Below are 24,798 nucleotides of genomic sequence, written 5' to 3' on the forward strand. Positions count from 1 at the left end.
ATTGTGTTGAAAGATGTTAGTAGCAATGATGCGGATTGGATCCGTGATCTGAGGTTTATCCTCATTGCTGCACAGAAGAATTATGTCCTTAATGCACCGCTAGGTGACAGACCTATTGCAGGAGCAGATGCAGACGTTATGAACGTTTGGCTAGCTCAATATGATGACTACTTGATAGTTTTGTGCACCATGCTTTATGGCTTAGAATCGGGACTTCAAAGACGTTTTGAACGTCATGGACCATATGAGATGTTCCAGGAATTGAAGTTAATATTTCAAGCAAATACCCGAGTTGAGAGATATGAAGTCTCCAACAAGTTCTATAGCTAAAAGATGGAGGAGAATCGCTCAACTAGTGAGCATGTGCTCAGATTGTCTGGATACTACAATCGCTTGAATCAAGTGGGAGTTAATCTTCGAGATAAGATAGTGATGGACAGAATTCTCTAGTCACCATCACCAAGTTAGTAGAACTTTGTGATGAACTATAGTATGCAAGGGATGACGAAAACGATTCCCGAGCTCTTCGTGATGTTGAAATCGACGAAGGTAGAAATCAAGAAAGAGCATCAAGTGTTGATGATTGACAAGACCACTAGTTTTAAGAAAAGGGCAAAGAAAAGAAAGGGAACTTCAAGCAGAATGGCAAGCAAGTTGTCACTCCCGTGAAGAAGACCAAAGCTGGACCAAAGCTTAAAATTGAGTGCTTACACTGCAAAGGAAATGGTCACTGGAAGCGGAAATGCCCTAAATATTTGGTGGATAAGAAGGATGGCAAAGTGAACAAAGGTATATTTGATATACAGGTGTTTGATGTGTGCCTTACTAGTGTTTATAGTAGCCCCTGAGTATTTTGATACGTGTTCGGTTGCTAAGATTAGTAACTCGAAACAGGAGTTACAGAATAAACAAAAACTAGTTGAGGGTGAAGTGACGATGTGTGTTGGAAGTGGTTCCAAGATTGATATGATCATCATCGCACACTCCCTATACTTTCGGGATTAGTGTTGAACCTAAATAAATGTTATTTGGCGTTTGCGTTGAGCATGAATATGATTTGATCATGTTTATTGCAATACGGTTATTCATTTAAAATCAGAGAATAATTGTTGTTCTGTTTAAATGAATAAAACCTTTGATGGTCATACACCCAATAAAAATAGTTTGTTGGATCTCGATCGTAGTGATACACATATTCGTAATATTGATGCCAAAAGATGCAAAGTTGATAATAATAGTGCAACTTATTTGTGGCACTGCCGTTTGGGTCATATCGGTGTAAAGCGCATGAAGAAACTCCATAAAGATGGACTTTCGGAATCACTTGGTTATGAATCATTTGATGCTTGCGGACCGTGCCTTTTGGGCAAGATGACTAAAACTCCGTTCTCCGGAACAATGGAACGAGCTACTGACTTATTGGAAACAATACATACCGATGTATGCGGTCCAATGAGTGTTGATGCTCGTGGCAAGTATCGTTATTTTCTGACCTTCACAAGATGATTTGAGCAGATATGGGTATATCTACTTGATGAAACATAAGTCTGAAATAGTTGAAAGGTTCAAAGAATTTCAGAGTGAAGTGGAAAAATCATCTAACAAGAAAATAAAGTTTCTGCGATCTGATCGCGGAGACGAATATTTGAGTTACGAGTTTGGTCTTCAATTAAAACAATGTGGAATAGTTTCACAAACTCATGCCACCTGGAACACCACAATGTAATGGTGTGTCCGAAAGTCGTAATCGTACTTTACTAGATATGGTGCGATCTATGATATCTCTTATCAGTTTACCACTATCGTTTTGGGGTTATGCATTAGAGACAGCTGCATTCACGTTTAATAGGGCACCATCTAAATCCGTTGAGACGACACCGTATGAACTATGGTTTAGCAGTAAACCTAAGCTGTCGGTTCTTAAAGTTTGGAGTTGCGATGCTTATATGAAAAAGGTTTTCAACTTGATAAGCTCGAACCCAAATCGGAGAAGTGCGTCTTCATAGAATACCCAAAGGAAACTGTTGGGTACACCTTCTATCACAGATCCGAAGGCAAAACATTCGTTGCCAAGAATGGATCCTTTCTAGAGAAGAAGTTTCTCTCGAAAGAAGTGAGTGGGAGGAAAGTAGAACTTGATGAGGTAACTGTACCTGCTCCCTTATTGGAAATTAGTTCATCACAGAAATTTGTTCCTGTGACTACTACACCAATTAGTGAGAAAGTTAATGATGATGATCATGAAACTTCAGATTAAGTTACTACAGAACCTCGTAGGTCTTACAGAGTAAGATCCGCACCAGAGTGGTACGGTAATCCTGTTCTGGAAGTTATGTTACTAGACCATGACGAACCTACGAACTATGAAGAAGCGATGGTGAGCCCAGATTCCGCAAAATGGCTTGAGGCCATGAGATCTGAGATGAGATCCATGTATGAAAACAAAGTATGGACTTTGATTGACTTGCCCAATGATCGGCGAGACATTAAGATTAAATGGATCTTCAAGAGGAAGACGGACGCTGATAATGTTACTATCTACAAAGCTAGAATTGTCGCAAAAGATTTTCGACAAGTTCAAGGTGTTGAATACGATGAGATTTTCTCACTCGTATCGATGCTTAAGTCTGTCTGAATCATGTTAGCAATTGCCACATTTTATGAAATCTGGCAAATGGATGTCAAAACTGCATTCCTTAATGGTTTTCTTAAAAGAGAGTTGTATATGATACAACCAGAAGTTTTTGTCGATCCAAAAGGTGCTAACAAAATGTGCAAGCTCCAGCCATTCATCAATGAACCGGTGCAGGCATCTCAGAGTTGGAATATACGTTCTGATAAGTTGATCAAAGCATATAGTTTTGTACAGACTTACGGTGAAGCCTGTATTTACAAGAAAGTGAGTGGGAGCACTACAGCATTTCTGATAAGTATATGTGAATGACATATTGTTGATCGGAAATAATGTAGAATTATTCTGCAAAGCATAAAGGAGTGTTTGAAAGGATTTCTTTCAAAGAAAGACCTTGGTGAAGCTGCTTACACATTGAGCATCAAGATCTATATAGATAGATCAAGACGCTTGATAAGTTTTTCAATGAGTACATACCTTGATAAATTTTTTAAAGTAGTTCAAAATGAAACAGTCAAAGAAAGAGTTCTTGCCTGTGTTGCAAGGTATGAAATTGAGTAAGACTCAAATCCCGACCACAGTAGAAAATAGAAAGAGAATGAAAGTCATTCCCTATGCATCAGTCATAGATTCTATAAAAGTATGCCATGCTATGGACCAGAACTATTGTATACTCTGCCCTGGTTTTGCAAGGGAGTACAATAGTGATCTAAGAGTAGATCACTGGACATGGGTCAAGAATATCCTTAGTGAGGACTAAGAAGATGTTTCTCGATTATAGAGGTGATAAAAGAGCCCGTCGTAAAAGTTACAACGATGCAAGCTTTTACACCAATCCAGATGACTCTAAGTCTCAATCTGGATACATATTAAAAGTGGGAGCAATTAGCTAGAGTAGCTCCGTGCAGAGCATTGTGGACATAGAATATTTGCGAAATACATACGGCTCTGAATATGACAGACTCGTTGACTAAGCTTCTCTCACGAGCAAAACATGATCATACCTTAGTACTCTTTTGGGTGTTAATCACATAGCGATGTGAACTAGATTATTGACTCTAGTAAACCCTTTGGGTGTTGATCACATGATGATGTGAACTATGGGTATTAATCACATGCAGATGTGAATATTGGTGTTAAATCACATAGCGATGTGAACTAGATTATTGACTCTAGTGCAAGTGGGAGACTGAAGGAAATATGCCCTAGAGGCAATAATAAAGTTATTATTTATTTCCTTATTTCATGATAAATGTTTATTATTCATGCTAGAATTGTATTAACCGGAAACATGATACATGTGTGAATACATAGACAAACATATAGTCACTAGTATGCCTCTACTTGACTAGCTCATTAATCAAAGATGGTTATGTTTCCTAACCATAGACATGTGTTGTCATTTGATTAATGGGATCGCATCATTAGGAGAATGATGTGACTGACATGACCCATTCCGTTAGCCTAGCACTTGATCATTTAGTATGTTGCTATTGCTTTCTTCATGACTTATACATGTTCCTATAACTATGAGATTATGCAACTCCCGTTTACCGGAGGAACACTTTGGGTGCTACCAAACGTCACAACGTAACTGGGTAATTATAAAGGAGTACTACAGGTGTCTCCGAAGGTACATGTTGGGTTGGCGTATTTCGAGATTAGGTTTTGTCACTCCGATTGTTGGAGAGGTATCTCTGGGCCCTCTCGGTAATGCACATCGCTATAAGCCTTGCAAGCAATGTAGCTAATGAGTTAGTTACGGAATGATGCATTACGTAACGAGTAAAGAGACTTGCCAGTAACGAGATTGAACTAGGTATTGAATACCGACGATCGAATCTCGGGCAAGTAACATACCGATGACAAAGGGAACAAAGTATGTTGTTATGCGGTTTGACCGATAAAGATCTTCGTAGAATATGTAGGAGCCAATATGGGCATCCAGGTTCCGCTATTGGTTATTGACCAAGAATGGTTCTAGGTCATGTCTACATAGTTTTCGAACCCGTAGGGTCCGCACGCTTAAGATTTCGATGACAGTTATATTATGAGTTTATGAGTTTTGATGTACCGAAGGAGTTCGGAGTCCCGGATGAGATCGGGGACACGACGAGGAGTCTCGAAATGGTCGAGACGTAAAGATCGATATATTGGACGACTATATTCGGAGTTCGGAAAGGTTCCGAATGATTCGGGTATTTTTCGGAGTACCGGAGAGTTACGGGAATTCGCCGGGGAGTATATGGGCCTTATTGGGCCATACGGGAATTGAGGAGAGAGGCCGAAAGGAAGGAGGCGCGCAGCCCCCCTCTGGTCCGAATTGGACAAGGGGTGCAGCCCCTCTTTCCTTCCTCCTCTCCCCCTCTTTCCCCCTTCTCCTACTCCAACAAGGAAGGAGGGGGACTCCCCTTGGCGCGCCTCTCCCTGGCCGGCCGCCTCCTCCCCTTGCTCCTTTATATACGGGGGCAGGGGGGCACCCCATAGAACACAAGTTGATCTACGGATTGTTCCTTAGCCGTGTGCGATGCCCCCCTCCACCATATTCCACCTCGGTCATATCGTCACGGAGTTTAGGCGAAGCCCTGCGCCGGTAGAGCATCATCATCGTCACCACGCCGTCGTGCTGACGGAACTCATCCCCGAAGCTTTGCTAGATCGGAGCCCGGGGATCGTCATCGAGCTGAACGTGTGCTGAACTCGGAGGTGCCGTACGTTCGGTACTTGGATCGGTCGGATCGTGAAGACGTACGACTACATCAACCGCGTTGTCATAACGCTTCCGCTTACGGTCTACGAGGGTACGTGGACAACACTCTCCCCTCTCGTTGCTATGCCATCACCATGATCTTGCGTGTACGTAGGAAAATTTTAGAAATTACTACGTTCCCCAACAGGGCCCACCTCCACCGTCAGCGACGGTAGCCGTCCGGACGCAATAGCAGGAGCACACCCGGCCCGTGGGCCCACAGGCCCGGCCGAGCCCTCATGGGCCCGTAAAGCTCCCGCCTTCGCGCTGCTGCCGGCACGCCATCGATGCCGACGCCCCAAATCCGAGCCGCTCCTCCTCCTCACTGCGTCGCAGACACCTAGGCCACGTCGGGGGGCCAGCCCGCTAGGGCCCACCGGGCCCAGATCTGGGTCGGGGGCACGACGTCGGCTACCCAGCACCACCACGTCGCCCCGCCGCCAAGGAGCAGCGCCGTCACCACGTCCGCCGCCGGCCACCCCGCCGGGTCACCGGACCGCCGCCAAGCCAAGCGACACCGCCGCCGCTCCCCTGCCCCGTGCCAGGAGGGCGCACGCGGGGGGAGAGGAGATCATGCCGCCGCCGGCACCCCCCGGGCCGGAGCCGGGGGCGCCCGCCGGCGACGGCAGGGGAGAGGAAGAGGGGACGAAGCCGAGAGCCTAAGCACGGGGGCCGCCCCGGCCGCCTCCCGGGAGGCGGCGCGAGGGCGGGGAAGGAGGGGAGGGGGAAGGGGGGGCGGATCGGGGCCGCGCGCCGGCGAGGGCGGCCAGATCACGCCGGAGATGGGCAGGGGAAGGTGGCGGCGGCGGGGTTCGGGTCGCGGGAGCGGGTCGCCTACTCAAAGAAAGCTTCTTTCCTAAAACCGTAACTAGAGACATATGCACACTTGTACACGAAACGAACAAGGAAATTAAAGAGAAAAAATTAACCAAAAGAAGTAGCTAGGCCCCTTTGCACAATCACGGTACATGCTCTTTCCCTGCATGCACCCTAAACTAGAGACACAGTACTATATGCACCCCTCTACAACACGAAACGAACAAGGAAATTAAACAAGAAGAGAAACACACATCAGGTACGCTCTCCTGCTCATCTGTTGTTTCCGTCCATCACCATTACGTTTCCTGCCACAACCGAGAAAGAAACATCTCGACTCAGATATACAGTAGAGAGAGAGATGGCTGAAGCTTCCCGGCGAGCCGGCGGCTCATCCTCAGGTGACATCTCGCCGGCCGTCTGCACCGACACGCAGCCACCACTGGCTGCCGGCGTCCAACGCGACGCGAACTTCATCAAGGACGAGATGGAGGTCATGAACGGCTTCCTCCGCCACCTTGCCAGGACTCAGCAGCTGGCTCCTAGCGCTGGGCACCCTGATGACGAAGACAACGACGAGGTTCAGGCATGGGCTAGGCAGGTCAGGGACCTCGCCGGCGACTCCCGGGACTGCATCAACCTCTACCGGCACACAGGGCCCCGCCGTGCAAAGGGGCTCCTGCGCTACGTGCGAATGCCATGGTTCCTTGGAGGGTGCGCCACCATCCCTCGCAGCCGCAGCACCATCGCCAAGCATATCCGGGAGCTCAAGGTCCGGGTGCAGGAGGCAGGCGAGAGACGGCTGAGGTACGGCATCGCCGTGCCGCCGCCACCGCCTGCCATCACGCAAACTTCTACTACCATGGCGATGGTCAGCAGATGGCCGCCACTCCGCAATGTCCAAGAATCAGAAGACCACGAAGACGACGACGACGAGAGAGGTGCTTTCAGACGAGCTCTGATCGATGCCGAGCCAAACATCTTGGAGGAAGGTGCAGCAGAGCTGATCACCTGGCTAGGCAAGAAAGGAGACGGTGACGAGGCCGGAGGGCGGCCGTTGAGACTCACTGTCATTCTAGCACCAGATGATGCAGAAGGTACCGGCCTAGCTCAGCAAGTGTACCAAGATCCTTCGGTGTCCGGCGGCTTCGACATCAACGTATGGATCACCATCCAGAGGCCTCCAATCCTCTGGCAGATATTCCATGACCTGCTCTGCAAGCTCCTTCCTGACCAAAACCAGGACGTGCTGGACGACACATCATCAGACAACATGAAGCTGCTGTGGAGCATCCGAGGCCGCTTGGAAGGCAGAAGGGTCCTGATTGTTCTCGACGACCTCGACGATTACCCGGGCATGTGGGACCAGATCAGGATTGCTCTCAACTTCATAAGCCTCCCTGCTGGCAGCGCCATCATGGTGACCACAAAGGATGATGGGCTTGTCAAGTCATCTTCTCCGGATAAAGTGGTAACATATTCCCTTGTGGATTTCTTCTCCAAGAGAGCAGTGGCCCTTGTAGCCAGCAATTTTCAGGATGGCGATGTGCGGGGCACCATACGCGGCATACTCAAGAGATGCGACCCGGATGTCGCTTCCATGAAGATGTTCCTCCATGCCTTGTATGGCAACCCTAACAGGACAAAACAAGAGCTGGAGAAGCTGCAGGAAAGCCTGTGTTCAGAGGCCGACCACAACGATAGCAGCTATAACTTCAAGCAGATGGTTATGTTTTCCTACAGTGACATGCCTAGAGAGTGCCAGTTGTGCTTCCTGCACCTATGTCTTCTCCTCCCACAAGATCACAGCATCAGGAGGACATCCCTAGTGAGAAGATGGGCAGCCCAAGGCCTGATATCTGCGGAAGGCGGTCATGGTTCAGCAGAAGCGGCAGCCGAGCGCTGCTTCAGTGCATTTGTCAGCCGAGGCCTCATTTGCCCTGCTGACATTGGTGATGCGGGCAAGATCAAGACTTGTGTGGTGCCTCCTGCGGTGCATCGCCTCATCACTGAGGTTGCAGAAGAAGAGAATGTCGTCAGTGTCGGGTCCACGATCTGCAATGCACATCTTGGTGACATCAAGAGGTGCCTGGGATCACTGCACGTGTCATCTCAACTGCTGCTGCTGAAGGTGCTCGATCTAGAAGGCTGCAAAGGCTTGGAGAGGCGCCATCTGAACAACATCTGCAAGCTGTTCATGCTCAAGTATTTGAGCCTCAGGAACACTGATGTTTCTGCGCTGCCCAAGCAAATCCATAGGCTGCAGCAGCTGGAGACGCTGGACATTCGGCAAACCAAGATACAAGCCTTCCCCGCAGATTTCGCCAAGCTCCTGATGCTCAAGCATCTGCTCGCAGGGCGCACAGACTTCTCCTCCCCGGTCAAGGACACCATCAACTCCAAGGAATCATTTTCCACGCCGCGCATGCCACAAGGAATCGGGGCCATGAGGAGGAACCTGGAGATACTGTCACATGTACAGGTCTCCGGGAGTGGCAGTGAGTCGATGCTCATGGATGTTGGGCAGCTAGTCAAGGTACAGAAGCTAGGAGTTGTTCTCCATGGCAAGAAGGTCGGCAACTCCTTCAAGCATCTGCTCCAAGCAATCAGCAAGCTGAACGGATGCCTTCGCTCTTTGTCGATCCGAATCGGACATGCTGGCGATGTGACCGATCCTCTTACATTCAGCATGGATCAAGAGAATCCATTTTCACCTCCCGAGTTTCTCCAGAGCCTGTACATCAGTGGCCTCACAGGCGTTGGGCTGCCTCCATGGATCACAGAGCTCCATCAACTTGGCAAGATAACCCTGCGTGACACCTCCCTGATGGATCATGACATACGGCTCCTCGGCGAACTCGGTGGCCTGCGCTGCCTTAGACTCCGACATATGTCCTACGCTGAAATGAAGATCACTTTTGGGAAAGGAGGATTCCCAAGCCTCAAGTGTCTGATCATCGAAGGCTCTGACATCACCAACATCATCTTCGAGAGTGGAGCGGCGCCTGGGCTGGAGAAGATAGCTTGGGGTTTCAAGAGCATGCAGTTCATCTCCGGAATCGGCCATCTCCCAAGGCTGAAAGAGCTCGAGCTCAGTGGCAGCTGCAACCCAGACCCGGTGAAGCAGGCCGTCGCAGCACACCCAAGCCATCCCGTCTTCAAGCACAACGCCTGAAGTTAGCCATTGCTGGAACTGATCAGTACGAGCCTGCATGCTCTGGAGTGAGTGACGATTGTGTTGTGTGAGTGTTTGCAATGTGTGTGCTCTATTGATCTCAGTGTGTGTTGCATGCTTGTGTGTTCCTACCTATGATTGTGTTCCTCGTTCTGTTATGGACTGTGATATGCATGTACCGTGTGGGATTGTTATATACACTTGTGTGTTGCCTATGCAATAAGACTTGTACTTTTACTGTTTGCTACAATTTTTGTTTGGTTTTGCTGGAACCGGTTTCACTTTGTGTTTTTTGTTTGAGTACCTTCAGTGCTGTACCTTGGCCATGTCTAAATGGAGAAAATGTATTGTGCACCTAGGTGAAAAAAAAACAAGGAGGTTTGAAAATTGAGATACATTGTGGGAATGAAATATGAAGGTATAAAATTTGATCAAAAAATATGTCCATTGTGGGCTGTGCACACTTATGGTTTCTATTTTAGACCATCATCTCCCGTGTTCTTTTCAAAATGGCATGTTTGTGGCAAATGAAGCTATGCATTGTAGGAGGCACTTCATTGGACAATGTATGTAAAAATAATTCACATGTACTCCCTCCGTTCCAAAATAGATGACCCGACTTTATACTAAAGTTAGTACAAAGTTGAGTCATCTATTTTGGAGGGAGTATTGGACAATGTATCTAAAAATAATTCAGAACTTCCCAAAATATCAACACACATGCTTTTCTATTTTATTTCAAAAAACGATTGATGCACAAAATCCGTTCTCTGTCTAAATGGCCCTACATTGTGAAACAAAGGTAGTAATTGCATTAGTTTGTGCAATGGTATTCTTAGCTTGCCAATTAAGACTGGAAGCAGCTAGCATCAAAGGTATTCTTAGCTTGCCAATTAAGATCACTGGAAGCAGCTAGCATCAAAGGTACAAGCTAAAACCCAGAAACTTAGACATTCTTAGCTTGCCAATTAAGACTGGAAGCAGCTAGCATCAAAGGAACAAGATAAAGCCCATAAACTTTGATATTGTTCTTTGATATTCTTAGCTTGCCAATTGAACAAGCTAAAGCCAAAAACTATATATGATACTGCCAGCTTGCTAATTAAGGCTGGAAGCAGCTAGCGTTAGTTTGTGGTATGATATTCTTAACTTGCCAATTATGTCTGGATTATGGCCAAAGGCCGCCCTACCAATTTTTTCGTGTCGTGAGCAAAACTTGGATCCCTGGCTATTATAGTTTATTTTCTTGCCAACATTGGCCAAATCATGGACAAGTAAAACCTTGACTGAAGCTTAACAATTTTAACTAGCTAATTCTTTATCAGGACAAACTTGAGCTCTAACCAAACACACCCTAAAGCCCAAAAAAATTTGGCACAAGCCACCCACGACACGTAACCTGGCATCTTCTCTGGGATTAGCAGCCAGCAAGTTTATACCAGATGTGCTTAATCGAAGCAAAGCAAAGGATCCGTCACAGAAACTTGCAAGTCTTATCAGAACATATTACCTTCCTTCCACCTGCGGATCCATAAAATGTACTCATTCATTAACTAACTTTGCTTGTATATATTCCCACCATGGATCATCGCTGCTGCTGCCGCAGTTTGCATACCCATTGTAATCTCAATAAGTTAATAACCCACTATCACTAGCCATCAAACCGTGTGGGCGCACGGGGTTTAGTATATACAAGATGTCGTCCCGCTCTACCTCTGCCATTGTCGCCAGGGTGGTGAGCGGGCACCACCTGCTCAAGATCGACGGGTACTCGCAAACCAAGGTGGTCACCAATGGTAGGCACATCGAGTCTTGCATCTTCCATGTCGGAGGCCACGCCTGGCGCATCAAGTATTACCCCAACGGCCGAAGCTCAGATAATTCCAATTGCATATCTGTCTTCATTCAGCTTGCCAGTGTTAGCATGGACTTGCCCTTCAAGCCTGACAAGGGCATCTCAGCTCAATGTGTGCTCGGTTTACTGGACCGGGCTGGGAAGCCTGTGCCATCATATACCTTCACCTTCGACAGAAGTTTCACGGCCCCTGAAGGGCAGTGGGGCTGGCAAGAATTCCTCACAAGGTCAGAATTGGAGAACTCAGGTTGCCTCAAGGACGACTGCTTCACTCTCAGGTGCGACGTCACTGTCACAGAGCTGCGCGCCGAGGAAACAGAGGATCGTGATTTCACCGATCTCCTGTGGAAGAAGGAGGGGGCAGATGCGGCCTTCCATGTGGGCGGCGAGACAATCGCCGCCCACCGATGGGTGATGGCTGCCCGGTCACCGATCTTGAAGGCAGCAGCAGAAGCAGAGCTCCTTGGCATGTCGGAAAGGGAGAAGAAGAAGACGCCCATGGCCACCATAAGGATCGACGGCATGGAGGCAAAAGTGTTCAAGGCTTTGCTCCACTACATATACACCGACACATTGCCTGATGAGATGGACAAGGGAGATGAGGCGGCGACAGCAATGGCGCACCGATTGCTTGAAGCGGCTGATAGGTACAAGATGGAGAGGCTGAAGATGATCTGCGAGGACATTCTGTGCGAAAGTGTTTCCACAAGCACAGTGATAACCACGCTGGTGTTAGCGGAGCAGCACCACTCCCAGAGGCTCAAGGCGGCATGCATCGACTTCCTCATCTCTCCGAACAATATGAAAGTCGTCTTGGAAAATGGCGGTTTCAAGCATTTACAGAGGAGCTGCCCCTCTGTTCTCATGGACCTCGTAGAAAGGGCAAAAGTGGCCTGAGGCTGGTAGAAGCAAAGGACACGGGGATAGTGGTGACTGTGGTACAATTCTTCTATTTATCACTGCAGTGTTGGTCAATGTAAGAAGTACTACTGGTGACAATCAACTATGGTCCATGCTAATAATACACTAATGTGCATTCGTTTATGTTTGGAGTTGTAGTTGTATTTGCTATACAAGTATAATGCTTATGATTTCTTTTAATGTCTATGCCAACACTTAGAAGACTGCCGGGTGGAAAGCCTAGCTCTAGCCTCCGTGGGTGGCACCCTCCAGCGCCGCCATGGAAGCCCACGGCTCTTCTTCCTCGCCCTCTTCCGGCACCCTATCCGACAGCACAACACCCACCACCCCCAGACCTCCAATTCCATGCCAAGTTTTTCATCATCTTCCAGCTTTGCCTAGGCGAGGCGGGGCCTCGATTTCTAAAACTTTGTCCAGCGCAACCTTCACTTGATGGTCTCCATCCAATCTCATCCCAAACAATCACTGCCATATCTTCATCTTCTTCCACTCAAACTCTCTCATCTCGACTACAACTTACTGGCTGCGCTGGTGAAGTTTCGCTTCGGTGGTCATGCTACTAGCTTGAGCTAATGAATACACCAGCTCAATCATGAAGCTGACACCTGATGCTTGTCCTGGATCCTTCAGTTCTTTAATTAAGTAAATAACAGTAGTAATCCTCCAGATCATGTCATGATAAAATATATTCATACCAGACTCGATGATATCCCACAAAAGCAATAAGTAATTTTCTGATTTGCGATGAAAATAAAAATAATTAAGCAGTTGAACCCTTCATATTTTACACATTGAATTACAATAATGTAAGAGTATAGCTATTGTACTACTAGCTTAAACTCTTCCATGTTGGTTCCACAAACAAGACGAAGAACAACATTTATCAACAGTTATAGTGGACTTTGCATGTAATCATGTAAATACCCATGTAAATGGTGGGTGATCTGAGTAACCATATGAACAAATAACGTTCACCCTCCCGGTCAACTGAGAAACAGGTATACTGGATGAAGAAACACATGGCATCACATAATCGATTGGTTAAATCGGAATTATCATAGTGAGGCTTACAGGTGAGGTGGCTTTTTCTTCCAGGAAATGGTCAGACTCACAATATTTGCCTCTTCAGGGAAACCATCTCTTGGAGGTGACCTTTTCTTTTCTTCCGGAAAATAGTCAGAGACTCGCAATCCACCGGTACCAACTAGTGAGTGCGGCACATGACCTGTGGTTCTGCATTTGCTTGTTCTCACATCATGATAATCTGACATCAGCAGCCCTATTGTCATGGCTTGTATTGTCATGGCGCAGACATGACGCTGATTGATGACGGGTCATCTACAAAAGCAGAAGGCTTTAGAGTATCCATAAGAACTGGACAAAAAGTATCTTCTACCCAAAAAGTACATGATGGGATCCCACTGATAACAAACCTAAAACAGTTTACTGAGAGATGTTGCTCTACCCATCCAAACTATCATATCATTTATTGTCAAGAAAATAGCATCCATATACCTGTGTTGTCAGTCTTATGTTTATGGCAGGCAAGGTCTCCATCATGTTAGAACCATCGCCCCCCTTTCTTGACAGATTTCAGCTCCATCACTAATCGCTCCCGCTGGGCCTCTACTTCTGCGTACTCTAAGCTCATATTGAGTAACCGCTCCTTCATATCTCTTAGATCTCCTTCCAGCTGCAAAATCCTGTCCCCACCAGCAGATTGCTCCTCAGCAACGGGACTGTACAAGTAAGAAAATTATAAAATATGTGAATATTCTGATCTTCTGAATATAGACAGCTGAAAATTAACAAATCAGCAATAAAAGATGATTTGCTGTGATGTACGGGAGTCCTCTATAATTTTCCCTATAAAAAGATTTGCTAGGAGATGTGTACTCTGCCATCATATATCTACAGTATGGACAATCCCTCCAGCCAATAAAATGAAATGATTTTCCACGAACAGTGGTAATCAACAGATTTCAAGGTTCTGTCAATACCAGTGTACAATCTAGCTTCAAGACATGATATTAAGCTTAAACACCGGTTCTCCAGCTAGTGATGTGTATAAAATCATACCTAGTATTCAAATGGTCCCAGTTCATATGAAGGAGCAGTTAAGATAGAGAAAGAGCTAATAATATACTGCAACACGTAACAGATTGTAGAAGCTATTTCCTCGCCCGACTAATAAGCAATTGCATTCTGCAGTGCAAATCGTCAATTTTTTATTTAAAATTACATGGATATTTGTATTACATTACAAGGAAAAAAAGAACTTTTGGGAGGGCTGCCACTTGTCAATGCTTGCTTAGACTGACTACCCATAACAAAAGAAAAGTGTAATAGCACGTATAACCATTCTATGCATAATGCTAACATTTAGGTTCAGGCTTCAGAGTGCAAGGGATACCTCTTTTGTTGAGCCCTGTACATCTTATTTTCCTCCAAAGCCTCTGCAAGCTTAGTTTCCAGTATTTGAATCTTCAACTGAATATCTGTAGAATCTCCAATCTCCTGAAAATACAAGGAAATGCAAGGGGATACCAAGACATTAGGAACATCAATGCGGTGATTTTTTTTTAAATCATCACAGTAAGTACTGTATATAGCTAACCTGCTTTCTAGTGAGATCCTCAATTTCCTGCTCAAGGGATTGTATCTTCCTCTGGTATTCGCTATTTGATCTTCTGATCCTACTAAGTTCGTTCTTTAACTCTGCTTCATGTACATGTGATGCTCCCGATGCTGATCGATCACTCTCCAATCTCACAAGCTTTGCTTGCATAGATATTCTGCTTCGTTTTTCTTCTTCACCATTGTCCAAAGTCTCTAGCATCTCAGAAACTTTATCTGTTAGCATCGCTTTCTGTGCCTTCAGTTCTTCACATTCCTCAGTCACAGACTCTAGCAGCGCCTTTAATTTTCCCTTTTCAAACTTAGCCTCGTCAAGGGAGCTTCTAAGTTTGGAAACTTCATCTTGAAGACTTGTTATTTTCTGGACCTGAAGTTTCAGGTCAGATATTTCTTCCATCATTTGCTGTCTCTCATAGTCACTGGCTTTAAGCTTTAACTCTAGTTCACCAGAAGACTTCCGTAACTCGTCTTCATTGGATTTAGCAGTTTCCATCAACTTCTTCATATGTTCTGCATCTGCTGTCAACATTTCCTCGCTCTGTTTGGATGCATTAAGAGAATCAACCAAACCTTTAATCTTGCTTTTGGACTCCTTGCGAAGGTCCTCCAGTTGAGACTCATAATGTCTCAACTGTGCACTGACATTTTCGAAATTAGCCTCAAGTTTGGCCTTTTCAGCTCGCAGGACAGAGACCTCCCGGATGGCATCTACTGTGGCATTTTCTCTCTCCTCGTGTGTGGAGGAGACCTGTGCAGTGAGGCTCACGACCTCCCTCTCAAGATTCTCTACCTCAAGAGTCTTTTCTTTCTCGATCTTATTTAACATGAAATGAGCACGATTTATCTTTTCTTCTTGCTCTGTGTGCTCCTGGAATATACTCTCCAGTTCTGACAGCAATGATTGCTCTTTGGAAGATATGTCCTTCTGAAGAGAAGAAAGCTTTGCTTCTAGGAACTCCACTGTTTTACAAAAATCAAGGATCCTTTTTTTCGAGTTATCCAGTTCCTGCTCTTGTTGCATAAAACGGCCATGCAATTCCAACTTCTGCCTCTTGAGATCTGCAGTCAGATTTTGAAGGGAACTGCACTCTTCAATAAGGTTCTCAACTGTAGCTTGCAGAGTAGAATTAGATCTTCTCAGAACTTCTGAATCGTCCTGTGCTTCCGACAGTTTTCTTTGTGTTTCTTGATGTTTTTGTTTAAACTCAACCCTTTGAGTATCCATCTCTACTTGTTGTCGCTCTACTTTATCTTTGAGACTGATGACAAGGGATTTTGAGTCGTGCATCTGCAGCTCACTTGACTCCTTTTCATTTGTAATGTAAGATAATTGGGCTTCCAGTCCAGATATGCGTTCTGACAACTCTATATTTTCCTGTTCAAGCTCTGATATATGTAACTCTAGTTCTGCTTTGCAGCTCTCGAGTTCATTTATCTTTCTTTCAAGAACCTTATTAGCAGACACATGGGAATCTATGCTGCTAGAAAGCACCAAAATGTCTTGTTGCAATTCATCCAAGCATTTGGAAGTGATGCTACTTTCTTTAACTGATGCTGCCAAGCGTTCCTCTAACAGACTCTTCTCTGCCTGAATTTCAGACATCAAATTTTCCGTTTCGAGTTTGTAGTGCCGCAAGTCATCATTTTCCTGCTGTTGTAGATGGACTCTAGTCTTCAGTATATCTGTCTCAGATTCATTATCCTCTAGATCTTCTCTAAATTGGTATCCTCTCGCACCACCAGTTTCACCACCTTCCAAGCCTTCAAGCTCCTCTCTCAGCTTAGATAACTCAAGATTTTTTTGTTCTAGTTCTTCCTGGCTTTTTCGGAACTTCTCTTCTAGCTCAAAGCCTTGAGACCTAAAACGTAGCAGCTTCAGCTCAAGGTCAGCACACTTCCTCTGTAACTCTTTGGCATTAGACACTGATGACTCGGTAAAACTGCCGTCATGCATCATTTCCTTATCTCTAAGTTCCTCTTCCAGTTGATATATTTGTGATGTAAGCTTTTCAATTTGCAATTCACTGTTGTTTGAAACACGAGAATCCTGCCCTTTTCCCACACCACTTTCTTTCAGCTTATATATAAGCTCCAGATTTTCATCTGTTAGTTCAGAACAATCTTTCTCAAGTTCTTGTATTTTTACCCTTAAAGTTTCATTTTCTTTCTCCAATTCAAGATAAACGGTATCAGAACCTGCGGCACCTGCATTTTCAATACTGAGAAGGCGATCTAGTTTCTGCCTCAAAGTATTAATTTCATCTTCTTTCATTGACAGTTTCCTAGCCCATTCTGTGTCCTCTTTGACTAACAACCCATTCTTCAATACATCTGTATTAGTGACATCCTTGGCCTCAGAAATCTTAGATATCTCCGCTCTCTGTTCTTCTATGGTCTCTTCCAGTTCCTGAAGAATAGAAACAAGCTCTATATTTGCCTCTTGAGTGCTCTTCAGCTGTACCTGTAAGCTTGCATTTGATTCTTTCAGAAACTTCATCTCGTCTTCTACTTCCTTCTCCATGTTGATCCAGTCCCCACGTTTGGGGGTTACAGATTTTATTTGCCGTCTGCTTAACTCTGGCCGAAATGACTCTTGCCGAGATGACTCTTGCCGTGATGACTTCAATTCTTCAATTTCGTGCCTGTAGGAATCCCGCTCAGCATGTGCAGCAGACAGTTCAAGTGCTAGCTCAGTCTGTTGCTTCGATTTCTCAGAACATTCCCTCTTCAGCGCCTCTAGATCAGCCTTCAATTTGCGAGAATGTCGCTCCCACATTTTTGCCTCATCACGGAGTTCTTCAATTGTTTCTTCAGCAGCTTCAAGAAGATCTTTAGATGAATCAGTTGTCCCCAATGATGACTGAGCAATCCCATTTGAAAAGGATTTTGGAGTATTTCCTTGCAGCATGTTTGGACCTGAAGCCCGGGAACTGAAAGATGAATTGTTCGATCTCAATCCTTCATCACCACGGCCAGCGCTAACATAGGAACTACCTGAATCCTGCCTTCCGACATACAATCCACCATTAGTGTTGTCTATCGGAGACAAGTTTGTTCTATCTTGGGTACTATCTCCAGAATTGGAACTCCGGTGAGACCCTGATGCTGAGAAACTCATTTCCTGAAGGGAAAAAAGGAGACAACAAACCAGCATTTACACATAATACTCTGACAGGGCATTACATAAAAAAAATATTTCATGATTGTGAATTTTATAACAAATAAATTACAATTTATATACATGTGGAGCCACAGCTTGATGCAAGACAAATGAGTACTTAAAATAAACAATGCTAGAAAGATCAAAAATAAACTTAAGACATAATGTGAGGACAAAGGCAAATGAACATTTGAAGTCTACTATTAGCTGCAGAAAAGAGAAATATTCATGGACTGGAATTTTCTTTCATTTCATTTCAGAGTATGTAACTGCTGTTGGAACATGGGGTGTTTACTTCCAACTATCCTAGAGTAGTTAGACTGCAAACAGATGGAAAAAAAGCATGGAAAAGAGAAGAACCTAGATCTGTAATTGAATATTCTTGTGATATTTAACCAGTTTAACTGACAATAAAAGACATATTTCTCGATATCTATAGGCACCAGAAACAGTCAAATGACAAGCTAGCTCAAGTTTCCTGAAGAGTGGTATCATCAGTTCTGGGAAGATGTGTCTAAATGATCAAGAATCAAGTTATTGGTTACTAAAATAAAATTCAAAAGGTGCAAATAAATTAATAGAAACATAACTCAAAGCACGCATTGCACGCCTGTTAAAAGGAAACACTGTTCTGAAAAAATGAACTTAGGATGGAGAGAATTGTTCTAAATATCAGCATACCCTGTTTCCAGGTTCGTCTTGGTAAGTGCCCCCTAAAGGAGTTCCTGACGAAGAACGGACACTCCTGTTGGCCGTATTATCAGAGCCATCCGATTTGTTATCCATGTCGTCATTTATTAGACAATGGTCACTGATACGAGGAGGCATGTCCCTTGAAGATCTCACACCACTGTATAGATATGCCAAGGTTATAATAGAGTATCAAGACTTGCAGACAGCAAAAACAATGGGAGAGCAATTTAAAGAGATTGCAGGGTCTTCAGTGTGAAGTGTGCACATTGGAGCTATAAATGGGAAGTAGGAAAAGAGAAAAGGTGAAGTTGAATTAGTTACCCCAACTTAGGCTTTGTGCCAAGAGATTGAACCTTAAGCTGCAAACGAGAAGCAACCAATGTCACCATAAGCAGAATAAATGGAAAAGCATAAACACTAAGAGTTGAGTGAGTTGGCACCATTTTCAGGTTGCAGGATCATATACAGGAGCACCCAGAAAATCCTTAAAAAGGAAACGGTTGCAAGGAGCTCGCTTACCTGCAAAACTGTTCCAGAGTTGCATCTCTTCAACGGCATAGAGATAGCAGTTGGGTCCGCCAAATTCAGAAAGTTGGACAGGTTTAGGAAAATTTCGCCAAGAATACCAGTTCTTATTGATCCCTGCAACATGGGATTGAGTTGTTCAGCAAACAAATACTAGCCCACAAATATCCATACATCCATATCGGTGAGATTGAAAAACAAAGGTAGCTAGATATATAGAGCACAGTGGTGCGCTATGAATACCCATACGTACCACAGAAACAACAATCTTGTATTGGCACTCATCGAACTCTTTCGACACTGCGTCTCGAGAAAACCATATCGGTTCCGATATGGAATCGGGCCATTGGCAGATTCCACTGCGGGCAGCCGCTTTACTGGATTTGGCGATGGTTTTCCCGGTATCCACAGAGACTATTGAAAGGAACATCCTGTCCGATACTGCAGGCACCTGTTGAATAAAAGTCAGATCAATCAGAGTCGTTGAAAACACAGTAAATGCACGTAGCGGTTGTACCAAAGGAAATGAGCCTGAAACCCTGAGCATACTGAACAAAAAAGAAAAAGGAAGTGCAGATAGTCGCTGTTGCGGATTTTCACAGGTTCAGTACATTCCCCTGTGGTGGAGTGTAAGTGTGTTGCCTGAATGACAGGTTCGCTGGCATTTCTTCCAGGGACTTGCCCTTGGAGAAACGGAACACCATGCTGCAGTAATCTATCTATTAATAGGAGATTCTCAGAATAACCGTGAAACACCAACCAGAAAGGAGAATAGTACCATGCTTTTTGTTTCCTAGAAAGAAGTAATTGCCAGTGAGAAGTTGCCCATGCACCGCTGGTTTGATCCGTGACATGGTGGTCCAATTCCAAATGTAACACACACACACACACACACACACACACAGGTAGGCTTGGGTTGGGGGCTCGTCATAATGGCCAGATCACGCAGCAACCATTAAACACAGAGGTTACTACTAGTCCAGCAGTAGTGGCTAGGTTAGGTCAGGTGTGTGACACAGCTAGCTAGCTAGGAATGAAATCTCTACATAGGCGGGCGTAGTATGGTGAGCATGGCTTGATCTAGCTAAATATACTCTAGTAGTACTCGCAGATCAACCTGAGGAGCGACGCGATTGGTAGTCCCGGAACGCGCGCGCGATCTCCCCAATGCCGCCACCGCCACTGGAATCAACAGCGGGCGCAGGTGCTAGTGAGCTAAGGGGGGAGGGGAGGGGGGAATCTGGGCGGGTGAGGGACGGGCTTTACCATGACGGCGCGGAAGCTGGAGAACCGGAACTCGAAGCGCTCGCCGACGCTCCGGTCCGAGGAGCGGTGGCGGTGGAGCTTGAACATCCCGGCGACGACCCCGCACCGGAACCGATCCGCCTGGGCGCACGGCAGGTGGTGGTGGCGCGGACCGGCCGGAGCAGATTCGGCGGGAGCTCCTCCTCCTCCAACTCCTCCTGGTACTACTGCCTGGTAGCTAGTGTACTCCCGGCCGGTACCGGAGCAGCAGGGGGCCGGAAATCATTGCGCCGCGCCGCGCCGCGCCACGGAGGAAGAGGAGAGAGGAGGGGGGGAGAAAGGGGAATCTTAATTAGGGAGGGAGCCGGCGGAAGTGCACAAAAAGAAAAAGAGCCGAGCCGAGCGCGTTAATCAGAGGTTGCGAGATTTCTAAGGCGACTCTGCTTGTCCATTTCCATTTGCTCCCTCCTCTCCACCGGACGACGGATTAAAAAACAGCAATAGAATAATGGAGGAGGAGGAGAGGTAGGGTGGTTGACCGGTGGGGCCTCCCCCATTCCGTCCCCGGCATAGTGCTGCCCGCCTACCCCGGCCCCGGCCGGCTCTCCTCTCCTCTTCTCCTCTCCAGCAAAGCACACCGCGGCTGGCTTTGCGTTTTTACACACTCTCTCTCTCTCTCTCTCCGCTAATTACCGCTGCTAGTGCTAACTACTCCTCCTGTTATATTTCCTTACGGAGGGAGTAACATGGATGGGTGTTTCTTCAGACCTGAATATCCGGCTAACGTCACACTTTTAGGCACGGTAAACTGAACATTTTGACGGTAAATTGTATTCGCCGAGGATTGCAAGTTTAGTTGGTGTGCATGATAAATCTGCCTCGGTTTGGTTTTTTTTTTCCAGAAAATTTCCGTGCTTGCGAATTAAATTTGCCATCATCGCGTCAATATAAATTGCCATGAAAAATGTCAGATTTGTCATGCCTAGAAATCCGACGTCGGGTTTTTAGTGTTTTCCTTTTTTTTCAAAAGGTCATCTATAAGTGGAGCAAATCCTTCAAAATAAACTGGAGGCCGAATCAGATGCAGAATCAGCAGCAACTTTCGAGCAGCACCCAGGGGTACCAAGGGCAGATGCCTCCGCAAATGCAGATGCAGGGGAATCAAGGGTAGAACACCCCAATGCAGACAGGAGGGGAGGGAAACAAGGACATCATCAATCCAGTACAGCAGCAAAAGAAGAAACAGACATAGAGCAGAAACAAGAATGCCAACAAGCTAAGGATGCTTCAGAAGCTGATTACAGTGATGTTACATGTTATACATGTGGAGAACCTGGGCACCACAAAGCTCAGTGCCCCAAGCCTCCATCTTGCTTCATCTGTAAGATGGTGACACACAATGTGACGCCCCCGTTTCAATCGTACACTAATCATGCGCGCAAACATGTACGATCAAAATCAGGGACTCACAGGAAGATATCACAACACAACTCTAAAACATAAATAAGTCATACAAGCATCATAATACAAGCCAGGGGCCTCGAGGGCTCGAATACAAGTGCTCGATCATAGACGAGTCAGCGGAAGCAACAATATCCGAGTACAGACATAAGTTAAACAAGGTGCCATAAGATGGCTAGCACAAACTGGGATACTGATCGAAAGAGGCGCAGGCCTCCTGCCTGGGATCCTCCTAACTACTCCTGGTCGTTGTCAGCGGCCTGCACGTAGGAGTAGGAACCTCCGTTGTAGTAGGAGTCGTCATCGACGGTGACATCTGGCTCCTGGGCTCCCACATCTGGTTGCGACAACCAGGTAGAAGGGAAAGGGGAAAAGAGGGAGAAAAGAAACCGTGAGTACTCATCCAAAGTACTCGCAAGCAAGGAGCTACACTACATATGCATGGGTATATGTGTAAAGGGCCATATCGGTGGACTGAACTGCAGAATGCCAGAATAAGAGGGGGATAGCTAATCCTGTCGAAGACTACGCTTCTGGCAGCCTCCGTCTTGCAGCATGTAGAAGAGAGTAGATTGAAGTCCTCGAAGTAGCATCGCATAGCATAATCCTACCCGACGATCCTCCCATCGTCGCCCTGTGGAAAAGCGATCACCGGGTTGTCTGTGGAACTTGTCTGGGTGTATTTTATTAAGTATCCGGTTCTAGTTGTCATAAGGTCAAGGTACAACTCCGGGTCGTCCTTTTACCGAGGGACACGGCTATTCGAATAGATAAACTTCCCTGCAGGGGTGCACCACATAACCCAACACGCTCGATCCCATTTGGCCGGACACACTTTGCTGGGTCATGCCTGGCCTCGTAAGATCAACACGTTGCAGCCCCACCTAGGCCTAACAGAGAGGTCAGCACACCGGTCTAACTCCTATGGCGCAGGGGTCTGGGCCCATCGCCCATTGCACACCTGCACGTTGCATGGGCGGCCAAAAGCAGAACTAGCCCCCTTAATACAAGAGCAGGCTTACGTTCCAATCCGGCGCGCGCCGCTCAGTCGCTGACGTCTAGAAGGCTTCTGCTGATACCACGATGTCGAGTGCCCATATCTTTCCCGCGTAGTTGGTTAGTGCGTATAGGCCAGTGGCCAGACTCAGATCAAATACCAAGATCTCGTTAAGCGTGTTATTATGAAGCAACCGCGAACGCCGGCCAGGGCCAGGCCCACCTCTCACCTAGGTGGTCTCAACCTGCCCTGTCGCTCCGCCACAAAGATCCACACAGAGGGCCATCGGGACAAAGGTCCTTTCAGCCCCCAATCCGTGAATCACTCGCGGGTACTCTTCGAGCCAACCCGACTTTAGTCACCATCTGTAGTATGTATATATGTATAGTATATACCCGTGATCACCTCCCAAGTGATCACGGCCCGATAATATAGCAAGGCAGACCGACAAGAATGTAGGGCCAATGATGATAAACTAGCATCCTATACTAAGCATTTAGGATTGCGGGTAAGGTATCAATGACTTTAGCAACAATGACAAGCTATGCAACAGAATAGGAGTAACGGAAAGCAGTAACATGCTACACTACTCTAATGCAATCAGTATAGAGGAGAATAGGAGATATCTGGTGATCAAGGGGGGGGCTTGCCTGGTTGCTCTGGCAAGGAGGGGTCGTCAACTCCGTAGTCGAACTGGGGGTCGCCGGCAGTCTCGGGGTCTACCGGAAAGAAGTAACAGAGGGGGAACACAATAAATAACAGAGCAATCAAAGCATCACAAAGCGTAACATGGCAATACGCTATGCTAGGTGTGCCCTAACGCGGCAGTAGGTGGTACCGGCGAAAGGGGGAAACATCCGGGAAAGTATCCCCGGTGTTTCACGTTTTCGGATAGATGAACCGGAGGGGAAAGTTGCGTGTTTGCTATGTTAGGGATGTGTGGCGGATGAACGGCTGCGTATCCGGATTCGTCTCGTCGTTCTGAGCAACTTTCATGTACAAAGTTTTTCCATCCGAGCTACGGTTTATTTTATATTAATTTTTAAAAGATTTAATCATTTTTAGAATTAACAGAATTAACAGAATAAGAAAATGTAATTATGATGTCAGCATGATGTCAGGGTGATGTCAACGGTCAGCTTTGACCGTTGACCAGTCAAGCTGACGGGGGGTCCCACATGTAATAGTCTGTTTAGTTAGCAGGCTAGTTAACAGAGTTAATTAGTTTACCTAATGATTAGGTTAGTCTAAACAGAATTAATTAAGTTAATTTAATTGGTTAATTAATTAATTAATATTTTATTTATTTATTTATGCTTGAAGATATTTTTTAATTCAAACGGGGGCAAGGCCAATTGTTAGTGACTAACTAGGAGGGGGTTAGTGCTAATCTAACCCCCAATTAGTAGGGGCCTGCCTAATCTGGCAAAGGCGCAACCGGCAGGGGCTACACCCGCGCACAGACAGGGACACCGGCGCGGCAGGCCGGCCGGGAACGGCGACGAGCGGCACGGCCCGGGAGCATGAGGGACGGGCGCGGGGCTGCGCAACCGGAGGGGCGGGCACGAGCGGGGAGACACGATGCGGTAAGAGGCACGCCGTGCACGAGAGCAGAGCTCTGGCGGTGGCGACGACGCAGGACAGGACGCGGTCCGGGCGGCTGGCGCGCGTGCGTGTGGCGGTGAGCGAGGCCATGGCCGAAGTGGCCGGAGCAGGGGAGGAGGAGGAGTTGCCGGGGGCTCACCACGGGGCCGTGGGGTCTAGGCAGCGGTGCTCGGGAAGGAAGACGGGGACGACGTTCCGGCGAGGAGAGGGACGAGGAGGCAAGGAGGCAGTCCGGCGGTGGACGGCGTCGGGCGGCGGTTCGGTGACGGAGAGGTCGAAGACGATGGCGTCACGCGAGGTGGTCCCGGGCGACGGCGAGCGCTGGGC

At 46.5% G+C, this 24,798-nt stretch overlaps 3 protein-coding genes across 3 annotated transcripts; 2 read left to right on the forward strand and 1 right to left on the reverse strand.

Moving 5' to 3' along the window:
- The first annotated feature begins 6,407 nt into the window (after window positions 1-6,407).
- On the forward strand, window positions 6,408-9,570 carry LOC119292146 (disease resistance protein Pik-2-like). Its single transcript, XM_037570975.1, has one exon. It carries the CDS (start codon window positions 6,559-6,561, stop codon window positions 9,370-9,372), a length of 2,814 nt encoding a protein of 937 aa, XP_037426872.1. The 5' UTR covers window positions 6,408-6,558; the 3' UTR covers window positions 9,373-9,570.
- A 1,435-nt stretch (window positions 9,571-11,005) lies between these two features.
- Window positions 11,006-12,262, forward strand: LOC119292147 (BTB/POZ and MATH domain-containing protein 2-like). The gene has a single exon (XM_037570976.1). The coding sequence runs from the start codon at window positions 11,069-11,071 to the stop codon at window positions 12,122-12,124; it is 1,056 nt and encodes a 351-aa protein (XP_037426873.1). The 5' UTR covers window positions 11,006-11,068; the 3' UTR covers window positions 12,125-12,262.
- Window positions 12,263-12,864: 602 nt separating this feature from the next.
- On the reverse strand, window positions 12,865-20,786 carry LOC119292145 (myosin-10-like). The gene is made up of 9 exons (XM_037570974.1): window positions 20,430-20,786; window positions 19,417-19,614; window positions 19,158-19,280; window positions 18,960-18,997; window positions 18,627-18,795; window positions 14,766-17,906; window positions 14,562-14,665; window positions 13,664-13,887; window positions 12,865-13,486 (listed from the first exon to the last, which is right to left on the reverse strand). The coding sequence occupies exons 1-8, from the start codon at window positions 20,514-20,516 to the stop codon at window positions 13,710-13,712; spliced, it is 4,038 nt and encodes a 1,345-aa protein (XP_037426871.1). The 5' UTR covers window positions 20,517-20,786; the 3' UTR covers window positions 12,865-13,486; window positions 13,664-13,709.
- Window positions 20,787-24,798: the final 4,012 nt, after the last annotated feature.

This window comes from Triticum dicoccoides, chromosome 4B (genome assembly GCF_002162155.2).
Source record: "Triticum dicoccoides isolate Atlit2015 ecotype Zavitan chromosome 4B, WEW_v2.0, whole genome shotgun sequence".
NCBI lineage: Eukaryota > Viridiplantae > Streptophyta > Magnoliopsida > Poales > Poaceae > Triticum > Triticum dicoccoides.

Coding starts and splice junctions, on each gene's coding strand:
- LOC119292146 (XM_037570975.1), top strand. CDS start 6,559: ATGGCTGAAGCTTCCCGGCGAGCCGGCGGCTCATCCTCAGGTGACATC.
- LOC119292147 (XM_037570976.1), top strand. CDS start 11,069: ATGTCGTCCCGCTCTACCTCTGCCATTGTCGCCAGGGTGGTGAGCGGG.
- LOC119292145 (XM_037570974.1), bottom strand. CDS start 20,516: ATGTTCAAGCTCCACCGCCACCGCTCCTCGGACCGGAGCGTCGGCGAG. Junction 18,796..18,959: donor GGCACAAAGCCTAAGTTGGG/GTAACTAATTCA, acceptor ATATCTATACAG/TGGTGTGAGATCTTCAAGGG. Junction 14,666..14,765: donor AGGATCTCACTAGAAAGCAG/GTTAGCTATATA, acceptor TTGTATTTTCAG/GAGATTGGAGATTCTACAGA.